The sequence below is a fragment of the Diabrotica virgifera genome, chromosome 8 (genome assembly GCF_917563875.1).
Source record: "Diabrotica virgifera virgifera chromosome 8, PGI_DIABVI_V3a".
NCBI lineage: Eukaryota > Metazoa > Arthropoda > Insecta > Coleoptera > Chrysomelidae > Diabrotica > Diabrotica virgifera.
The window spans coordinates 139,069,253-139,091,923 of NC_065450.1; the positions used below are offsets into that span (position 1 = coordinate 139,069,253).

The window sequence follows — 22,671 nt, forward strand, 5'->3', positions numbered from 1 at the left end:
GCCAAAAAAAGCCACCTTTAGCGATTTCTGAGACCATTTTCAATATGGACATCGAATTTAGAAAACAAAAAATATGAGATAAAAGCTTAAGGGAGTAGGCGCAAAAGTTCGCGCCATTTATTTATTTTTCGAATCCTGAGAAAACTAATTTTTTGTATCTTTGAAAAATTTAAACGCAGAATGAAAGAATACATTATTACCGAGGGCCGAAACTCCCTTAAAAGAAACAAAAAGTTTCTTTTAAATGAAAGATTTTAAATAAAAGAATCACACTAAATTTTCTTTTTTTTTTTTCACTCCTGTAACTTATTCAAATAAACATTATAGAAGTTTTCAGGGACTTTTGGCCCTCGGTAATAATGTAATCTTTAATTCCACGTTTAACTTTTTCAAAAATACTTATTAGTTTTCTCAGGATTCGAAAAAAATGGATGCATTTAAATAGCATTTTACCAAGATTTTGCGCCTACCACCTTAAGGGCGTAGGTACAAAATTTCGCGTCGATGTGTTTTAAATGTACCTATTTATTTTTTTAAATCCTGAGAAAACTTATAAGTATTTTTGAAAAATTTAAATGCAGAATAAAAGATTGCATTATTACCGAGGGCCGAAAGTCCCTGAAGACTTCTATAATGTTTATTTTAATAAGTTACAGGGGTGAAAAAAAAAGAAAATTTAGTGTGATTTTTAATTTTAAATATCTCATTCAAAAGAAAATGTTTGGTTATTTTGAGGGACTTTCGGCCCCCGGTAATAATGTTTCTAATCTTTCATTTTGCGTTTAAATTTTTCAAAAATACTTAGTTTTCTCAGGATTCAAAAAAATAACGGTATATTAATTTTTTTTAATATTGTTCTAAAGCTATTTCTCTGTGGAATTTATGTAATTTTTTATTCTTAATGGGAAATAAGCCACAATTTATCTTAAAAAATGATTGTATTATACAGTGCATTCATAAAGTGTGGAAACGGTCTATTATCTCATGACTTAATTATTTTCAGAGTTAAAGCTCTGACCGGTCGATTTTTATTTTTAAATTATGATTTTTTTGACGTATATCCCATAATAGTGACGTCACCGATTTGGGCGTGATGACGTCATCGATGATTTTTTTAAATGGGTATAGGGGTCGTGTGGTACGTCATTTCAAAGGTTATTTAATTCTCTATTCGGTAATATAAACATTATCATTATTATTTATACAGCGTGGCCAAGAAAATAATTTTTGGATTAAATTAATTGCAGCAAAAAGAAGAATATAAATATGTAATTTATTTAACTCAAAATACATTTAACTGCTATCAGAAAAGAGAAAAAAATGTTTATTTCACAAATAAACATTGCTTTTCGCTTAAATTAAATGTTCAAACAGTTAAGGGGCAGGTGGGTGGCTGTTTGACATTTAATTTAAGCGAAAAGCAATGTTTATTTATGAAATAAACATTTTTTTCTCTTTTCTGATAGCAGTTAAATGTATTTTGAGTTAAATAAATTAAATACATTCTTCTTTTTGCGTCAATTAATTTAATTCAAAAATGATTTTTTAGCCACCCTGTATAAGTAATGATGTTAGTGTTTATATTACTGAATGGAGAATTAAATCACCTTTCAAGCGAGCTACCACACGACCCATATTCCCATTTAAAAAATCATCGATGACGTCATCACGCCCAAATCGATGTCACTATTATGGGATATACGTCAAAAAATCAAAATTTAAAAATAAATATGGACCTGTCAGAGCTTTAACTATGAAAATCATTAAGTCATGAGATAATAGACCATTTCCACACTTTATCCATGCACTGTATAATAAAATAAATAATATATTATACAATAAAATCAGTTTTTAAGTTAAATTGTAGCTTATTTCCCATTTAGAATAATAAATCAATTTTTTATGGATTTTTTGAACCGACATGCCACATAAAATCAAAATGGAATTGCGCAATTTGAAAATACTTCAGTCGGAAAAATTAAAGAACACCCATGAAGGATCACATCAATGACTTATTTTGTATTTGCTGTATTTTTCTATAACAAACATTTATTGTTATTTATATAAAAAGACAGCAAATACAAAATAAGTTATTGATGTGATCGGTCATGGGTATTCTTTCATTTTTCCGACTGTAACTGCGTTTTCATCCCATTTTTGGTGTTTTTTAATTCGATGTGCAACCAATTGAATATTGGCCTCAAAAACCGCTAACATTTGCGCTTTAGGCAAAAAATTGAAGTTTTTTATGGTTGTTTAATAATTGTTCAGTTTCTTTTGGTTTACCAAATTTAACAAGATTTCACAATGTTTCTACAATGAGTAGTTTTTTCACAATATTAAAGTGAATGTAAAAAGCCGGTTTTTTGCTTAAATGTTGATAAAAACCATGACGAAATAAAAAATTTCGATACCCACGAAATGGTACACCAGATATTCCAGTTAAAAAATAGCCAAAATTCCAGTAATTTTTCGATTTTTCAAGTAGTGTGTGATAGTGTCTAGTGTAGTGATAGAAGCTGTTTTTCGGCTTCATTTTCTGGGGTATAAGCTTAAGCAAAAATAGATAAGATGGATATCGTTTAAGTTTTTACACTTCACATTATTATATCGAAAATTTTGTTGACATAAATTTTGGTTGATGTAACATAGGGTATTGTTTGGCATTAGTAATAAACAATTTTGTCAGAAAGTGATTATTTCTTACAAAGGTTTCTATCTGATATATTTTACTACTTGAAGTTATAACGATACGCTTGTAGCGGTCCCTGTTCTTCCTTCGCTGACTTTAGTGATATTTGTGTATCTCCCTTTTCCTCCTTTAGTACCTGTTTCTGCAGTGATTATTAATTTTGGGATTATATCGGTCCTCATTCTCGCTACATGATTAATTTATCTAAATCTTTGTCTTTTAGCGATGATTGTTTTAGCTGCTTCACCATACATAAAATAGCTTCTTTACACTGTTTCGGATTATGTTTTTTAGACCACACTCGTTCTACGATCTTGCTATTTCTGCTTTATTCTTTTCCACATGCCCAATCTGTAGGTTTTTATAATACCAAAAATGTCTTCATTTCTCTCTTTCTCTCCCTCTCTATTAGAATTACTATAATTTTTAATAAATCTAGAGAATATAAAAAGTTAGTGACTATGGTGCTAAACGTATGCCAATGAGGTTAGTGTCGTTATTGTTGTATTCAGTGCTAACAGCAACTTACCGTTCTACCTAGCCAACCTGCCATTTCATCAATTTCAAGATCTTCTGGATTATTCTGCGCAACATATAAAGCAACGTCATATTTTGAAGAAAAATAAAACAAATAAGCTTAAAGAAAAAACACCAAGTACATTAAATTATAGTTAGAGAACGATATCATTTAAATAAAGTAATGACAAAAAATTATTGTCGGTTTCATTATCTAAAATTTAATAATAAAATCAAATTGATAAACTGCACACATCGGAAAATTCTATAGATATTTTTATACTTAACATAATAAAATTAATAAAAATAAATTCACGTTATCATTTAATTTCAATTGAATTTATACAATGGCTCATCCTGTAGATTGTGAATAAAACATAACGGCAAAAGCAATATCTAATTAGTGTAGGAAACAGGTTGAACCTCGCAAAATGGACACAAGTCCGGTTTTATTTTTTTCTGGTATATCAAGGGGTGCTTATTATGAGACTAACTTTTTCTTAGAAAAATTCGCCCCGGAACCCCCCTTTTCATCATTTAAAGGGGGTAATTTGTGGTTTTTGCGAAACGTAGCCCTTCCTGTACGTTTTGCAAAAAATTTACTTAATAGTAAAATGAAGAGGACTATATTTCCTGTAATGTATTGGCCATGTAATTATAAACCCCACTCGCGACGCTCATGTATTGCTAATTATCGCATTATATTTTAGTTAGTTTACAGGTAAAAGAATTAACCAGTTGTATTTGATATGTAGTCAAATAAAGATTTGTTTTGGGTTTATCCAAGTGTTTTTGTACCAAATATTTCATGACGACGGGATAAAAACGTTTTTAAAGTGTCTATAAGTGAATACAAAATGTCGAAAGACGGGAAATTAGATTTATCGTTAAATTTGGAATTTAATCCCAGAATTTGTGAATGGAATGTGTTTATAAAAAGACTAGAACAATATTTCATCGCTAGAGAAATTACAGATATGAATATTAAAAGAGCTATTTTATTATATAGCCTTTCAGAAGAAGCTTATATCTTGTTATCCGACTTGTCCGTGCCTAAAAAACCTGAAGAATGTGAATTTAATGTCATTGTAAAAAGCCTAAATAGCTACGCCTAAATAGCTACTATAACAAAACTTGTTTAGTGTGGGTAGAAAGAGCAAACTTTTATGGTGCTTCGAAAACAAAAAGTGAAAGTGCACAAGATTGGAGTGTACGTTTAAAAAAACTAGCCGGTACTTGTGAATTTGGAAATAATTTGGAAACGAAATTAACAGATATGTTTATTTCAAAATATAATGATGGAAAAGTAAAGAGTACGCTATTTGCACTGAAGTCAGATATCACATTTAATAAAGCTATGGAAACAGCACAAATTGAAGAAGCAGCAATAACTGGCATAAACGAAGTAGATAGTAGAAGTGTGGTGAAAATGGAACTAGAAGAGAGAGAGGTGTGTCAAATAACGAGTGGAAGTTTCAGTAAGGAAATATTGCAAGTATCACAGCGCCAGCGTGGGGATGGCAGAGCACATCAACAAGAACGGCGATTTAAGGAGACTAGACCTTCAACTTCAGGGATGCAGAGACATAGTTCGGATTTTAATCGTGATAAGTTCAGTGGTACTGTTCAAAAGTGTTTCAGGTGTGCTAAAAGACATCCGCCTTCAGAATGTCCCTATAAGGATTATATCTGCAATTTATGTAACGTCCGAGGACACTTAAAACGGGTATGTAGAAATAGATTTTTAAATTTATTGGAAGAAGGAACTGAATCATCTGTATTATGTATATCATCAAATAATGATCCGTCAATTTATATCGATATTAATATTAAAGGTAAAATGTTTAAATTTGAATTAGATTCGGGCGTCGCGGTCTCGGTCCTACCTTTTAGTATATATAACAAATATTTTAATACACAACCATTATCTCAAGTTAATGTATCTTTAGTTAATTTTTCGAGAGGCAAGGTTCATCCTAAGGGCAAAATTAACTTACCAGTAACTTTTTCAAAACAAACAAATAATTTGGATTTTTATGTTATGCATCGAGAAACTCCAGCTTTGCTAGGTAGAAATTTTATTTGGTGTTATAATATGGGTTTCAGGGAACTAAATTTTATTGAAGCAGATAAAAATAATGAAATAATGGGGTGGTTAATGAAAGATTTTCCCACTGTAGTTTCTGACAAATTGGGCACATTTAATAAATTTCAGTTAAAATTTAAACCAGATGCCAGACCTAAATTTTTTAAACCCAGAGTGGTTCCTTTTTCTTTAAGAAACAAGATAGAGATGGAATTAGATAAAATGGTCCAGGAGGGCATTATATCTGCAGTTGAATTTTCGGAATGGGGAACACCCATAGTACCGATTTTAAAAAATGATGGAGGTGTTAGGATTTGTGGTGATTTCAAAATAACTATCAATCCTTTTATGGAAGCGGATAAATATCCGTTACCACGGATCGATGATTTATTTGCTAAATTACAGGGTGGTCAAGAGTTTTCTAAAATTGACCTGAGTCAAGCTTATCAGCAAGTTGTGATTCATCCAGATTTTCGGAAATATACGGTTATTAGTACTCATAAGGGATTATTTGCATTTAATCGTCTACCGTACGGAGTTGTATCAGGTCCATCCCAGTTCCAACGTATTATGGAACAAATATTTCTCAATATGTCAAGTATATCTATTTTTTTAGATGATATTCTAATTACAGGAAGGAATAGGGAAGAACACACTAAGAATTTGTGTAAAGTTTTAGCGATTTTACAAGAACGTGGTCTTACAGTAAAAAAGGAAAAATGTACGTTTTTCGCGGAATCAGTATCTTACCTTGGATTTATAATTGATAAAAAGGGCTTGCATAAAAGTCAAGATAAAATTCGGGCTATTGAGGAAATCCCAGAACCTACGAATGTGACACAACTAAAATCGTTTTTGGGAAGTATAAATTATTATAATCGATTCATTCCAAATCTCCCAAACATTGTTCATTGTTTACATAAGCTTTTAAAACAAAATGAAGTTTGGCACTGGGATGAAAAAAGTCAATTAGCTTTTGACATTTATTAGTATTAGTTAATTAGTATTAGTATTTTTATTAGTATTAGTATTAGCGTTGACTGATAAATATACTGGAAGATACGAAACTAAATGAGCGTTTATGTACGACACCAGTGGTTTTAGAAATAGATGGCGTTAGCAGCTTTCTAGATGCGAGATTGAATTTACCTGAGACAACGATGAGACGTATTCAGGTAGCTTTGGTTATCGGAATTTGGGGTCGGTCGGGTCGATCGGATTAAAATAAAAATTATTTAATTCTTTTGATGCCTTTAAAATTGAGTTCTCATTCAACGATAACAATGGCAATCTTTGAAATAATTATTGGAGTGTACCTATGTATTACTTTCTAAACTCGTTTTTAAATTAGCAAGAATAATGTTGTAGTTGTAATTTGTCTTCTAATTTGAATTCTTGAAACAAATCATTAAATATTCTAAAGTTTATTTAATAATTTTATATAATATATATAATAATATAATTTATTTAATAAAAAATTTATTTAACGAGAAAAAATACTCACTCGGTGATTTTAGATATTGTACATTTCTTATTTGCCTCATAATCTCGATAAAAAAATAGGTAGTTATTTTCGTTAATTACAGTCTCTTCTGATAATTGTATATTTTGTTTGGATATATTGCAAACATATTTACTTAAATGAAATTGACTTAGTAACCCGCTCGGCCAATTTAAACTCTTCGAGAGAAAAATGGTAAGGACTCATGAATGGTTGCAATCGCGATTTCCAACAATTTCTTCTAAGTTTTTTCGTGCCGTCGATATTTTCCGAGTTAGGGGGAAAATAGTGACTAAGTATAATTATTGAATTATTTATTATTAACTTTACTTCTTAAAGGTGCCGTGTATTTCTGCGTAGGCGTCCACCGTGCATTGTATTGTCAGGTGAGATATTAGATAGTCACGATTACATTATTCTATTAAGAGTAATTTCATTAATATCATTTGGCGAATATTACCCAACCATGACATCTTTTTCTAGACCTCTCTTACCCTCTATATTTCCTTCGAGTTCCAGTTGCCGACAAGTATATCGTTCTCCTCGCAATATGTCCCTAAGTATGTCCATGATATTTTAAGCATTCGGTGCAGGCACCTCATTTCAAAGACTTCAAGTTTGTTAGTGGAGCTGGCCTTTATTATCCATGCTTTCATTAAATACAAGAGAACAAGCCAAACGTAACACTTTAGCGTATTGTACAGTAGAGAAAATGAAAGAATACCCATGAACGAACATAAAAAACACGCTGTATTTATTATTATTACATGTACTTGCGCTGGGCAATTTTCTTTGCGACATGATGACAGGAAAATACAGCGTGTTTTATATGTTCGTTCATGGGTATTCTTTCATTTTTCCGACTGTATCTCAGGTTGAAACCCAAACTTCAGTGAACAGTCATAAGAGTTTGGACGTCGACATCCCATTGTTTATGAGAGATATTTTTCATTAAGTTGAGCCCGTTTGAGCTGACAGTCGGAGTGAGTGTATATTGTCTTACCAAGATAGACGATTATCCAGTTTTATCCCCAAGAAGTTAATCAATTCTGAATAATTTATTATAAACTCTTTAGGAACTACTTATTAACTTTTGCTCTCAGAACGAATTTGGAATAAACAATACGTTCTTCAGACACAAAGATCAAGAAAAATATACATTCAAAAATACAAGAGCACACAGATCCGATATTGATTACATATTGACAAACAGAAACATCCCTCATTCTCAAGTACTAGACATAAGATGTTTAAGTGCAGCTAATATCGGAAGTGATCACAACCTAGTACTTGAAAAAATCAGAATACAACAAAAAAACAGGAAAAAAGACCCTATTGAATGTGAGACAAGAATAAAGGTAGAACAGCTACAAGACTTGTCAACACGAGATCTATTGGGACCGTGCAAGTTCGGCAAAGCGACCTCTATTTCTACGCTCTGTACTTTTATTCGCACTTTTAATTATATTGGCCAATTATATTAGTCCTGGTTGCTGGATAATTGTCAAGACCATAGTCCAAAAAAATAATAAGAAGAAAAAAATAAGATGCAGGTTATGTTTAGCAAACGTAAACAATTGTAGGTAGTAAATAAAATCCGTTATTAAAATGCAGTACTGCAAGCAAAATACAATTAATTAAATTTACCTTTATATAATAATTGCATATCATATCAATATTGTGGAGCAATATATAATTTTTCTGAGTCAATGACAGAAGGTATGAAATATACGTCCATTTGACAATTTCAATTGACAATATGAATTATTTAAGATAGTTGCAATATTTCTCCGCGACTCGCGCACGGTCGTTTCTCGTTTCCCTTTCCAAGTACTTGCACACCGCGAATACCAGAGAAGACTGCAAAAAGTACTGAACGAAAACTACATAACACCAGATGAAGACATAGAAGAAAGTTGGAGGAAGATTAGAGATAATATCAAAATGGCAGCAACGGAGGCACTTGGAGAACGTAAGATAAGTAAACATATACGAAAGAAAAGGAGAACACCCCATGGAAGAAATAAAAATAAAATGCCAAGAAAAAAGAAAATCTAGCTAGAATACAAATTCAAAAGAACGAGAAAAACATATGTGAAGAATATAAAAGAGTTTGAAATGAGTTAAACTCAATAGTAAGAAGGAAGAAAACAGAACATTGGTAAGCATTTTCAAAAGAGATGGAGCACTACTTATACGGGATGCAAAAGGAAATGTGGAAAATGATAAGAGGTCAAACAGCAGAGATGAAGGAATTGATAGAAGTAAAACATATTGATACAAATACATGGACAACTTACCTAGAAAACCTGTATCAAACAGCTAATCATAAAGAACTGGTAAACCAGGATTAGAATCGGATGAGCAAACAGAAAGTAAAGAGGAAGATATAACGAACGCCTTAAAACAGATGAAAAATCGAAAAGCACCAGGGAAAGATGGAATAGCTAATGAACTTTTAAAATACGGAGGAGGGAGACTTTACAAAGAACTGAATATCCTGATAAGTAAAATAATAAATACAGGAAGAATTCCAGAAGAATGGAGTACCACTCAGATGATAGCGTTATTTAATAAAAGTGATAGGGCAGACCCCAGTAATTATAGAGGGATAAATTTACGAAGCACTATACTGAAACTCCCAACAAAAATACTGATGAAGAAAATAATGGCGTGCATAAATATATCGGTTGAACAACGAGGATTTAGAAGGGGAAGATCATAACGATGCAGTTTTTGTGATAAGACAAATAGCGGAAAAATCATTAGAGTATAACAAGCGAGGGTTTTTCTGTTTTATATACCTAGAGAAAGCGTTTGATAGAATACAATTAAAAGACGTGATACACCTACTATATGACAAAAATTTACCACTGGCTATTATAAAACTGATAGAAAACATTTATGTACGAAATAAAATAGAAATGAAAGTCAATCGAATAATAACAGAACCCATATAGAAGCAAACACAGGAATCAAGCAAGGAGATTCACTAAGCCCTCTACTGTTTAACATAACGCTGGATGCAATGATAAAACAAGTGAAGAAAAAAAGAGGGTACAAAATGGGCGATAAAGAGATAAACATACTCTGTTACGCTGATGACACCGTGTTAGTAGCAGAGTGCGAAGGCGACCTACAAAGATTACTGCACGAATTCAACATTAACACAAAAGAAATGAATATGAAAATATCAGCCCAAAAAACAAAAAGCTTAGTAATATCCAAAGAACCAATAAGATGCCAATTGGACTTAGACAATAAAAGTAAATACCTGGGAATTAATCTATCAGCCGACAATAATATCGAAGAAGAGGTTAAAGACTAATAATAATTAAAGCCAGTAGAACGGCTGGATGCCTAAACGACACAATTTGGAAAAACAAATACCTTAGAGTGGAAACAAAGGACCAAATATATAAGTCATTTGACTGAAGTTATTAGACCAGTTATGACTTACACTGCCGAAACAAGACCAGATGCAAGCAAAATACAAAGACGTCTGGATACCAACAAAATGAAGATTTTAAGAAGGATTTCTGGAAAAGAACTACGGGACAGGGTAAGAAGTGAGGAAATCAGATGCATATGTGGGGTAAACAATATAAATACCTGGGTAAAGAATAGAAAAGAAGAGTGGAATCAACACATAAGCAGGATGTCTGAATCAAGGATAATAAGAATAGCCAGGGACAAGTCACCGTTAGGCCGAAGAAGTATAGGACGCCCAAGGAAAAGATGGAATGACAATTTAGGGACAGAATGAAAGGCACCGTTGAAGAAAAACAGGCAGTACTGCCTATATAAAAGAAAAAGTAGAAGAAGAAATTCTTTAGGTAGATTTTTGGTAGTATAATGTGCTTCTTTGGAGTTTTACTGAAGATTATTGTTTTCGTTTTAGTGGGAGAAAATTCTAGGCCAGTAGTGTTTGACTAATTCTCTAATTTCTAAATGACTAGTGGGTTAAGTGATTTAGCGATGTCATTGATTGCAATAAGGAAAAGTGCAACGAGTGGACCATTGAGGAATGTCGTTTAATTGGATTTTTGAGTCTAAAAGAACGTTATCGATTCGAATAAGTTTCGTCTATATAGGAAATTACTAATAAATTTTATATTTCCTGGAATTGACCAACTTAATAGAATTCTTATATCTAATCCCCAAATGGCACGCGTTATAAAATATAATAAAAGATAGCCATAAGCCAAACATACTTTATCACATCCAAATGACCCATGAATTACAGATTCAATATCCATTAGGTTGTCTAATATAGATGTGGACTTTCTAAATCCACTTTGTATAAGGCTAGGTAGCGATAATATCAATAAGTCTAATGCTATCTAGTATCTATCAAGTGGATAAACTGATTAATTGTAGCAAGTTTTGTTCCATTGAGTTTTTTTGACTAAGCTAATACTTTTCGAGTTATTTGAGAGTGAATATGTTCATTTTTTAACAAAAAAAAAACACGTTTTTAGACGGTTTTACGCAAATAACACAATAAGTAAGTATTTTATCGAAAAAAGTATTCAATAAAAATATACTTTATAAAAAATTAAAAAAAAAATGTCTGTATAAAGTCTTTATACTCAGTAGAAGCAGAGTTGTAGCTAAAAAAGTAAGTTCTTATTCGTCAAATTCCAAATCGAATATTTCAACGTGAAATAACCAAAAAATAAAGCACATTTCTTTAAAAAAAAGCTTCGTTTTTGTTTTTAAAAAAGTTTCTAGCATTAAAGTAAGCACGTTACGCTGAAAATAAAGTTGGTCCTTTTTTGTAAAAATAGTTTTAAAAAAGCGTGAAAATCACCCTCTAAAAGGGAACTTGCATAAAATTTTTATTTCGAAAGAGGTGCTATAAATCACAACAGAACACGATTTAAAAAGAAAAAAAGTAGTTTGTGTTTTTCGTTTGGCCCCTCAAGACGAATAAAATCAAATTATTGTTACCGCTTCACAAGTGACTTTACTTATGTATTGTTTATAATACATATGATCTGTAAGTTTCATCGTAAATCTAGTTTTACAGTATTTTTTTTATTTTGAAAAAAATGCCTTTTTTTTAAATAACTTGTGATACGAAATATCCCAAAGTGTAAAGGTTTTGGTTTTCTGAATATTTTGTTTTTCTGTAATACAAAAATTGGTTAAGATATGGCTGTTCCGAATTTGCATATACTCGTGATTAGTGACTCATTGAAGCCCTTTTAACTACAGCCTTTCAAAAATAAGCACTATGAACCGATGAAACTTACAGATCCTCTATAATAAGTATCCATACGTAAAGTAACTTATGAAGCGCTACTGATTAATTTCATTTGAGATGCTAATTAGGAGGTGATTTTTAGATTTTTTTTACAAAAAAAAGGATCAACTTTATTTTGTGAGCAACTTGTTTACTTCTGATACTAGAAACTCAAAAAAATAAAGCTTATTTTAAACTTTTTAAAAAAGTTATGATGAGTTTTCCCCGAAAAGTTCTTAATTTTTTGGTTATTTCATGTAGAAATATTCAATTTTGACTTTGACAAATAATAAGAACCTACTTTTCATTAGCTACAACTCTGCTTTTACTGGGTCTACGACTTCATAATATGTCATATTTATATAAAACATTTTTTTCACTTTTTGATAAGCTGTATTTTTGCTATGAATGTTTTTTTGGTGAAATACTTCCTTTTTTAGTTATTTGCGAAAATCCGTCTAAAAACGTATTATTTTTTGAGAAATGAATATATTCACTCGCAAATAACTCGAAAAGTATTTACTTGTGAGGTCAAGACTAGTGAAAAAAACTCTATAGTCAATTTATATTTTCAACATTATTGCAGAAACAAAAACAAAAAAAAATTAATACAGATTAATATGATAGTGACTGCTGCGTTAAAATTTTGAATACGGGCCACGTAAAATAACCGCGTGTTCTTAGCTAGTTCCTTGAGTAGGGAGAATTTTACACTTCCCTCTAAGGCTAGTTCCAACAAATTTAAGCTAGGCGCGCCACTATACGGGCAGGTTTTAAAGACAACAAAATAATGCATAGGGTTTCGTATCTTTCCGTATTTATCAATCAACGGTATTAGTATTAATTAGTATTAGTATTAGTTAATTACGACCCAACCTTAGAATTAAATTTGACGGTTGATAGTTCAGATTATGGGATCGGAGCCGTTCTCTCGCATAGTTTGAAAGATGGTAGCGAGAAACCAATCTATTTTGCTAGTAGAACGCTCAGCGATACCGAAAGGCTTATTCGACTCTAGATAAAGAAGCAACAGCTATTATAGCTACTATAATAGTGTGGGGAATCAAACGTTTCTACCAATTTTTATATAAGAAGGAGTTCAATTTAATCACAGATAACAAGGCGTTAGTATCCATTTTTGGCCCTAAAAATGGGATACCGGTTACGGCGGCCAATAGATTGCAGCGATATGCAGTATTTTTAAGTGGTTTCAATTTTAATATAAAGCATGTATCGACACAAAAAATGTAGCAAACTTTTTAAGTAGATTGCCTTCAAATAAGTCGATAAGGCTAGATTCTTCTAAGTTTAATATAGAGGAAACTGTTAATTTAAATTATTTAGCAGAAAGCGAAGAAATTCCTATTAATGTAAGTGATATAAGGAAAGAAACAGAATTAGATCCGATTTTGTCTCGTGTAACTAAATATGTTATGGCCAAATGGCCCACAAATGTTGAGTTAGAAATTAAACCCTATTTCCTTAAACGAAATGAAATATCTATGGAAGATGGCGTCTTATTGTGGGGACAAAGAGTAATTGTTCCTAGTAAACTACGAAATAAATTACTGAATTAATTGCATTCAGCTCACTTTGGTATAGTTAAGATGAAATTATTAGCTAGGTCTTATATTTGGTGGCCATCATTAAATACAGAAATTGAAGTTCTCAGCAAGAACTGCATTCCTTGTCAGCACATGCAGGCAGACCCTCCTAAGGTTCCCTTACAAGGCTGGAGCATTCCTCAAAATGTTTGGTCGCGCGTGCATATAGATTTTGCCGAAACACGAAAAACTCATTTTCTTATAATTTTGGATGCTTTATCTAAATGGGTAGAAGTTTGTCCAATGTCTTCAATCACCTCAATGGCTACGATCGCTAAACTTAGGGAGTGTTTTGCTCGTTATGGTTTACCGGAAGTACTTGTCAGCGATAACGGCCCGCAGCTAACATCGCAAGAATTTAAACATTTTACTTTAATTAATGGTATTAAACATATAACAATACCTCCTTTTTCAGCACATTGCAACGGTGCTGCTGAAAATAGCGTTAAAACAGTCAAGCATTTTTTGTTAAGATATTGATCAAAGAAATATTAATTTATCATTGTTTAAATTTTTATTAACATATAGGAACACAGTGCACCTGTCGACAGGTACTTCTCCCGCTAAGATATTTTTTGGAAGGGCTTTGCGAACGCGTCTAGATTTAATTAAACCTGATGATTTACAAAACCAACAATCAAACCCAGTTGATTTAACACAAATTAGACGTAACTTGATGCAAGCGCAAGAAAATAATAAGAAATATTATAGGGGGAGGAGACAGGTAGAGTTTGTAGTGATAGATATCGTTTTAGTTAAAGATTATGAAAACACCAAGGTGTCGTGGTGCAAAGCAAAGATTTTACGAATTTTAGGTAGAAGAGCATATTTGGTAAATCCGTTAGGTAGTAAACTTAAGTGGAAAAGACATTGTAATCAAATTAAAATAATTTTTAATAATAATTTAGAAGGTATTACATTTGCGGAGACGATGCACGATAGTTCAGAGGAAAATAATATTTAAAATAACGAGGAAAATGTTATCCAAACCGCTACAAACTCAACAGGAAATCTAGGTGGGGAGCCTCAGCTAGACTCTCAAAATGATAGTGATGTTATCCAAGAGTCAGGCATCCCACATATACGTCCAATAAGATCTAGAAAAGAACCAAAACGTTTTGGATTCGAAAAATAGTATTTAGAAGTTTAGTTTTGTTGTGTTCCTAAATTTAGTTATAAGTAGGATTTTAGGGTGGGGTGATGTAATGTATTGGCCATGTAATTATAAACCCCACTCGCGACGCTCATGTATTGCTAATTATCGCATTATATTTTAGTTAGTTTACAGGTAAAAGAATTAACCAGTTGTATTTGATATGTAGTCAAATAAAGATTTGTTTTGGGTTTATCCAAGTGTTTTTGTACCAAATATTTCATTTCCTATTATTTATTTCCCGACAGCATATGTCTATCGCCCACCCTTTAGCGGGGGTGACGCTCCAAAGTTGACGACAAGTTTTAAAAAAAGATGTTTTTAAAAAATTATTTTTCCCTAACTGTAATGGAAATCAAGAAGAAATCCTGCAGTAATTAATCACAAATAAGTGGCTGATTTTTTGGTATAGGGTAGTTAAGGGTAGTTGCCCATTTTTTAATTACAGGGTGTTACATTTTAAAAAACCCCTTTTTATACCATCTGAACCGCTTATGCTAGAGTAAGGGAACTTGCACATTTTTTTTATTAGATAATAATGTTCAGTTTTGTTTAAAAATGAGATTTCCAAAATTTCACGCTTCAAAAACTCATAATAACTTAGAAATACATATTTAAAGTCTTCTGCGGTATAAAATAGTTGAAACGGCCCGTGACGTCACATAGTTTTGCATTAGTTTTGATTATGGTTATATTTCGCTGTGTCTAGGTACACGCTAACGTGTACGAAAATAAAAAAGTTAGGTAGACGCAAATAAAACTTCATCAAGCCAGTGACATCATTATTTAGCTTGCGCAGTGACTATATATTTTGGTACATGCTATTTTGATATATTTAGTGTTTGTTTAATAGAAAAATATTTGTTAAGGGAAGGGAAGCAGAACTATTCAGATGTTTCAAACTTAATTGTAATAAATCAATGTATATATATAAAAGTATATATTTAGGTTAGCAAAATAATTATATGTATTTAGTTGACATGACATGTAGGTACAAAATATTGTTAAAATAATTTTTATACGTAAGTGAATTATTATAATCAACTATTCTAAATACAAAATAAGCCACAATTTAACTAAAAAAGTTATTTTATTAACGTTTCGACGTCCAAATCGAATGTTATTGTCAAAATACAAAAATTAGTCAGATTAAATAAATTATTAGAAAACATTTTTTACTATGCAATAACATTTTTGTTTAATTTAATAATATTTTGTATTTTGACAACGACATCCGGTTTAGACGTCGAAACGTTAATAAAATCAATTTTTAGTTAAATTGTGGCTTAGTTCCCATTTAGAATAGTTGATTACAAAAATGCCACAAAGATAATAGCTTCAGAACAAGTTAATTATTGTTGTGAAAGCTTTAGGTCTTCCTTTTATTTTAATCTTGGACGGTAATACTATTTCGTTTATAATTAAAAAAATATATATTAATTTATAGTCTCTTATCTTTTTCGTACTGTTTTAAAATGTTCTTAAACTCATTAAAAGAACTAAATAATTGTCCACACTCCATAGTTAATTTAAAAACAAACACTAAACAAATAAAAAATAAGAAATCACTGACACTCTAACTTTTTTATTTGAGTACACGTTAGCGTATACCTAGACACAACCTTATATTTAGGTATATTCTTCTTCTCCTTCTTTAGTTTATTGGCCTCCACCTACTTGGTTACTTGCCAATTCATCGTCGTGGAATAAGTCAAAAATATTTATATTCTAATGACATTTATCGTATGTCATTGTAATAATATATACCAGTTTGTTAAAATTGGAGTTTTATACTGTTTTTGGAGGAAAAGAACGAAGGTTGACTATTGAAAATAAAACCATTTTGTAAAAGTAGACATTTTCTATGAATAGTTCAAACGATCAAAAACACTTGTAACGTCACATAAATGTATTTTCTACCGACGTTTATAACGTCTAATTTAAAATTCTGTTTACTTTATTGGAAAAATGTAAACGTTAAACCAAGTGACGTCACGACGCGTTTTGGACCACCTGTTTTAATTTGAATTTTTAATCGTCTTTAGGGGCCAAACGAAAGACAAACAAAACTTTTTTATCTTTGATACATGTTTTAAATTATGTTCTGTTGTGATTTATAACATTTTTTTCGAATTTAAAAATTTATGCAAGTTCCCTATTATCCATGTACTGGTGTTATTTACAAATTTGTATAACGCACCCCCAATTTTCCCCGGAACCACCCCAAAAAAAAAGGAGAATTAATAAAGAAAGCGATTTTCTTGGAAGCCTTCACACACCATGCCTTTTATTAAAATGCTTCATATATTATTTTGTGCACGTTCTTATTACGCATGCATGGACACCAAAAGCGATTTGTTGATGCAACCCCTGTAGCCAAGAAAAAAAAATAAAAGGGGGGGTTAAAAAAATTTTTTTGTTCTTTTGCTTTTGGTTTTTTTTTGCTTTTTGGGCATATGGGCATATGCTCCATCAATAGGGTTTTTCATAAATATATATATTTATTTATTTATTTTATTTATATATATTTTCATAAATATATTTTAAATATATATTTATTTTATATTTATTTTTGGATTGGGTCTTCAGGTAGAGTTTCACCATGTTCCCAGAGGTTTAATCCCTGAACATCGGCGTTTAGCCATTTTAAATTTATTTTAACATAATGTAGATTTATTTATAATCACAACCATTGTTTGGTTCTGGGGCTATTTTGCAAGTATTCAAATTCACTGATGATGGACCGATAGGTTTGAAAACGTTCTGATGAACTCATTTTATTGAATCCATTGGGATTCTAAAAATTTTTATTAATATACCTTTTACATAGAAGTGGTTTTTACTTCATGTTCCAGTTTGTATAAATATATATGGTTATTGCAACATCCCCGCGGAAACTACCCCTATCCTTGAAAATAAACTGCAGAAACTACCCCTATCCCTTGGCGAGCATGTATTTACGATTTTCTCATTACATATGCATTTTTTTGAAACAAAACTTATACAGAATAAAAGACCACTATTTTCTCTACAAATAAGGTATATGCATTTTTTTCGTATAATAAACCGTTACGGCACAGTGGAACCGTAAACCTCAGAAATGCTTTGGCCGGCTCCAGTTTTTGTTTTTTTTTTTTCGTCACCTATTCATTTTATTGATAACGTATTTATGGAAAATAAAAGAACACACTGTCTGCTACACATTATGACGTATGCATATTTTACTTTCTTTGCACCCTAAAGCCACAGTGGTGACCCAAAATCAATTTTTGATTATTTTCTTTATTGACTCTCCTTTTTTGGGGTGGTTACGAGGAAAATATGGGGGTGCATTATACAAATTTGTAAAAAATAATACTTGTACATGGGTAATCGCTGAAAGTTTTGTTACTCTAGCATAAGCGGTTCAGATGGTATAAAAAGGGGTTTTTTTAAAAAGCAACACCTTGTAATTAAATAATGGGCAATTGCCCTTAAATGAAGCCTAAAGCAAAAAATCAGCCACTTATTTGTGATTAATTGCCGCGGGGTTTCTTCTTGATTTTCATTACAGTTAGGGAAAAACATTTTTTTTAAAACATCTTTTTTAAAAACTTGTCAACTTTGGGGCGCCACCCCCGCTAAACGGCGGGTGATAGACATATGCTGTCGGGAAATAACTAGTAGGAAATATAGTAATCTTCATTTTACTATAAAGCAAATTTTTTGCAAACCTTACAGGAAGGGCTACGTTTCGTAAAAACCACAAATTACCCCTTTAAAGGGATGGAAAGAGGGTTTCCGGGGAGAAATTTTTTAAGAAAAAGTTAGTCTCATAATAAGCACCCCTTGATATACCAGAAAAAAAATTAAACCGGACTTGTGTCCATTTTGCGAGGTTCAACCTCTGTTTCCTACACTAAATATTTGACAAGGCTTTTTACAGGAGAGGAACAAACTATAATAGGTTTTACACTACAGTAAATATTCTGCTAGTTTCGATTTTGTTCATGCTATAAAGTTTTTTTTACCGAGTGGATTAAAATGACGTCATTTAACTTTGGATGAGATAAATAGGGCTGTAGGTCTTGTTCAATGTGGCATGCGGCAAAATAATGTAATTGAGTGCATGGGAGTCTCCCAAAGTGTTACAAGTCAATTGTGGCGGCATTTTTGTGACACTGAAAGTCTAGCCTAACGTCATCTAGGACGTGAGCGCGTTACAACTGCAGCTCAAGACCGATTTTTAGTGTTAACCGCTAGAAGACAACCAACAATTACAGCACCTGAATTGGTTAGCGACTTGTGGAGGGCACACAAGATAACCATAGGCTGTGGGAAATAGTCTCCATGAAGCCAATCTCCACAATCGAAGGCCATTGAGATGTCCACCTATCTCCAGAGGCAATCGCGGTGCAAGATTAGAGTGGTGTCAATAATATCAAAACTTGGATGCAAATGATTGGGCTACAGTTTTATTCTCCGACGAATCTAGATTTCCAGATTCTCGTCGAGTAAGAGTGTGGAAACGATCTATAAATGTAGAACGCTTAAAACATGTTCAGGACGTTTACACATACAGAGGTGGTGCAGTAATGGTATGGAGTGAAATAATATTCGGTAGCAGAACAGACGTCGTTTTTCCAAATTGCTTCCTTACAGCTCAGCAGTACCTCGACACCATTCTACAACCTATCGTGCATTCGTTTGCTGATGCGGTTGATCAAAACTTCCACCTCATGCATGATAATGCTCGTTCACATGTCGCACGCCCAGTGACATACTGGCTTACCAACGAAGGTATTGATGTGTTGCCTTGGCCAGCAAAATCCCCCGACCTGATTCCCATCGTGCATGTATGGGACATGCTTCAACGAAGAATTATTCCACATATGAGTAACATATAGACGCAGTGCCTAGGTGGAGTAAGCTATTAAAGTAGCAAAGCTAAGCAAGGCTCCTGAACTGGATGGTATTACTACGAGAACTGTAAAACTGTTGAAAGATTACAACATCGACATGTTTGTAACAATTTTCAATGTCATACTCAAACGGATTGCCTTTATTCAACATTTATAATGGCGCTAAGTCACAAAGAGCGGCAAAATACAAAGTCCACAACTGATCAGCCTATCAGATATGACCAGACTGAATACCAGATAGTGGACATAAGCAGAAGCTCTGAGGCCCATTAGTATGGCAAAAATGCGATGATTCGCTTAAGTTTGAAAGACAGATATATCTCTCAAAAAATAAAAATGAGATTGGTCAATGCACTAGTTAGTCCAAGTAATGAAGCTTAAAATGTGACCAAACCTCGCAATTTTTTAGAATGGATCCATTTGCTTGAAAATTTGAGGTTAAGTAGTGGACAGTTCAAGGATCAAAAATCTATATCATGCCAAAAGGCGCTTTTACCATGGAGATGGTTGCCACTGCCACCCCATCACGGGGGTGGAAATTTTTATTACATTTTGACCGCAAGAGTTGATAAAAACATTAATTATAAGAAAAAAATGTTCTATGCATTTTTTTGATAAAATTAACAGTTTTCGATTTATTCGCTATCGAAAGTGTTTGTTTTCTATTGAAGAAATCAATATTTTTAATCAGTTTTCTGCTAATAACTCTAAGCTAATAACAGTTTTTGTTTTATCAAAACAACTTTACTTAACAAAAATGTACCTTTTGAAAAAATAAACAAAACCGTTTTTTTATTTTCTTTAAGACCAATAGTAATCGAGCTATACTTTATTATATGTTGGCTCTTCTTCGTCAAATACTAAATATTGTAGTTTCAAAGTCAAAGGACGGGAAACCTATGCACTTTTCTAGGATAACTTGTTGAAACTAATTTAAAGTATTTAAAAATATGTATCTCTAGAAATAAAAAAAAATTTCTAGCTAAAAAAATTAAGTGACTTATAATGAAAAAAATGTCAGTCCCTATTTTTTTCAGCAAAAAAGTGATCGTAAACAACCCCCTAATCACCACCCTAATTAAAATTTGTAATTGACCTGATTTGGTTTTCTTGATTTATGTATTATTGTTAATTGGTTCTAGAAGATTGATCGACTTAGAGTGATTAGTTTTTAAAAAAATTGAGTTAAAAGCGAATAAGGAGTTTTTGTAGTTTGGTAAAATATGCCCTTTTCTTCAGAATAGAAAGATTAGCATCAGAGATACGAAAAAATATTTAAATATGAAATTGTAGCTTATTGAATTCCCAAGAACTTGGTTTGCAAAAATTTTTTTACGGCAAAAATTGAGTGAGCTATTGACAATTAAAACTTGTAATATAGTCGGTTCGCTAAACTCAGACGCAACTGGCTAGATATTTTAGTCGATAATTTTTTTGGTTTTTGATAATTTTGCAAAAATTGGCAAAATTACTAACTATTTAGTGATTATTAACTATTTAGTAATTATTTTTTGCCAATTTTACTAAAATTGGGAAAATTACCGACTAAAATATCTAGAAAGTTGCGTCTGAATTTAGCGAACAGACTATATCATGCAAAAACCACCTTTACCAACCCTTTCAATGCTACCTCTTTTTGTGACTGAGAATTTTAAAAGGATTTAATATTAATAGCCTTATAGATCTTATAAAATCTTACAATATTCTTTTTTAACGAACTTTCTAAGATAAAAAATAAAAAATTTACGGTTAAAAAATCAATATATTTTTTTGAAAAAAAAAAGAGAAATCCAATTGGAAGCATAATAATGTAAATTAGCGGTGTTTTTAGTCATTGGACTTACTAGTTACTTAGTTACTCTTCTTTATTTATATATTATTAATAGATTCTAGAAGTTTGACTGGCTTAGAATGATTAAGTTTTTAAAAAACTGTAGTTTAAAGCGAATAACGAATGTTTGCAATTTGATAAAAAATGCCATTTTCTTCCGAATAGAAAGATTAGCATCAGAGATACGAAAAAATGTTTAAGTATGAAATTGTAGGTACATAATTTAATTTCCAAGAAATTGCTTTCATAAAATTTGTTCTACGGCAAAAATTGAGTGAATCGTAAATAAGTATACCATCGAAAAACATTGATTTTTTAAATATAAAACTAACACTTTCGATAGCGAATAAATCAAAAACTATTAATTTTATCAAAAAAAAAATGTATAGAACATTTTTTGCTTAGAAAGGATGTTTTTATTAACTTTTGCGGTCAAAATATAATAAAAAATTTCCACACCCGAGATGGGGTGGCAACCACCCCCATGGTAAAAGCGCCTGTCGGCATCATATAGATTTTGATCGATGGACTATCCACTACTTATTCTCAAATTTTCAAGCAAATTGATCCATTCTGTAAAAATTGCGAGGTGAAAAGCTTTGGTTTTTGGACTATGTATTCTCAATATTTCTATATGGGGCAGAAAGTTGCGACTCTTCAGTTCTTTAAACACGTGGTTCGCAGATGTGACGATAATTTAGGGAGATTAATTGTTTCTAGAAACGTTCCGGGAAGAAGACAAGAGGACGCTCACCAACCAGATGGTCTGACTAAATTCAGAATTCAGCGGGCCACTCATTCTGCGATACCCTTAGGGTAAGAACAGAACAAGTGGGTCGCGGTGGAGGTGGAGGTCGCGTTCGATGTCAATATTCATGTAAAACAAACACATTGTACTGAATGGAAGAGAACAGAGCAGGTAAGTCGCAATGGAGATTTAGCGCGATGCCATCCAGGAGGTTTACATCGATGCTTTTGAAAATAAAATGAAGTTGTCTTACATGGATGTCTACTGCGCGGCCTACAAGGATGCTTCCCTGTGATTGGTCTGTTTGAAGAGAAATTGTCATTGCCTGCGCTATCTGAGTTGATACTTTTGATATAATCCCTTTTTTGTATTCAGTTTATTTTTAAATTTT

General features: G+C 32.0%; 1 protein-coding gene across 2 annotated transcripts in view; it reads right to left on the reverse strand.

Moving 5' to 3' along the window:
* LOC126889376 (TOM1-like protein 2) overlaps positions 1–22,671 on the reverse strand; it is a 96,109-nt gene that overhangs the window by 14,954 nt on the left and 58,484 nt on the right. Inside the window, exon 8 of one of the 2 annotated variants that reach the window (XM_050657629.1) lies at positions 3,222–3,275. The exons of the other annotated variant lie outside the window; for it this stretch is intronic. Within the exon in view, the coding sequence (XP_050513586.1) occupies positions 3,222–3,275 (54 nt within the window). The remainder of the gene's footprint in view (positions 1–3,221; positions 3,276–22,671) is intronic. 2 annotated transcript variants of the gene reach the window in all.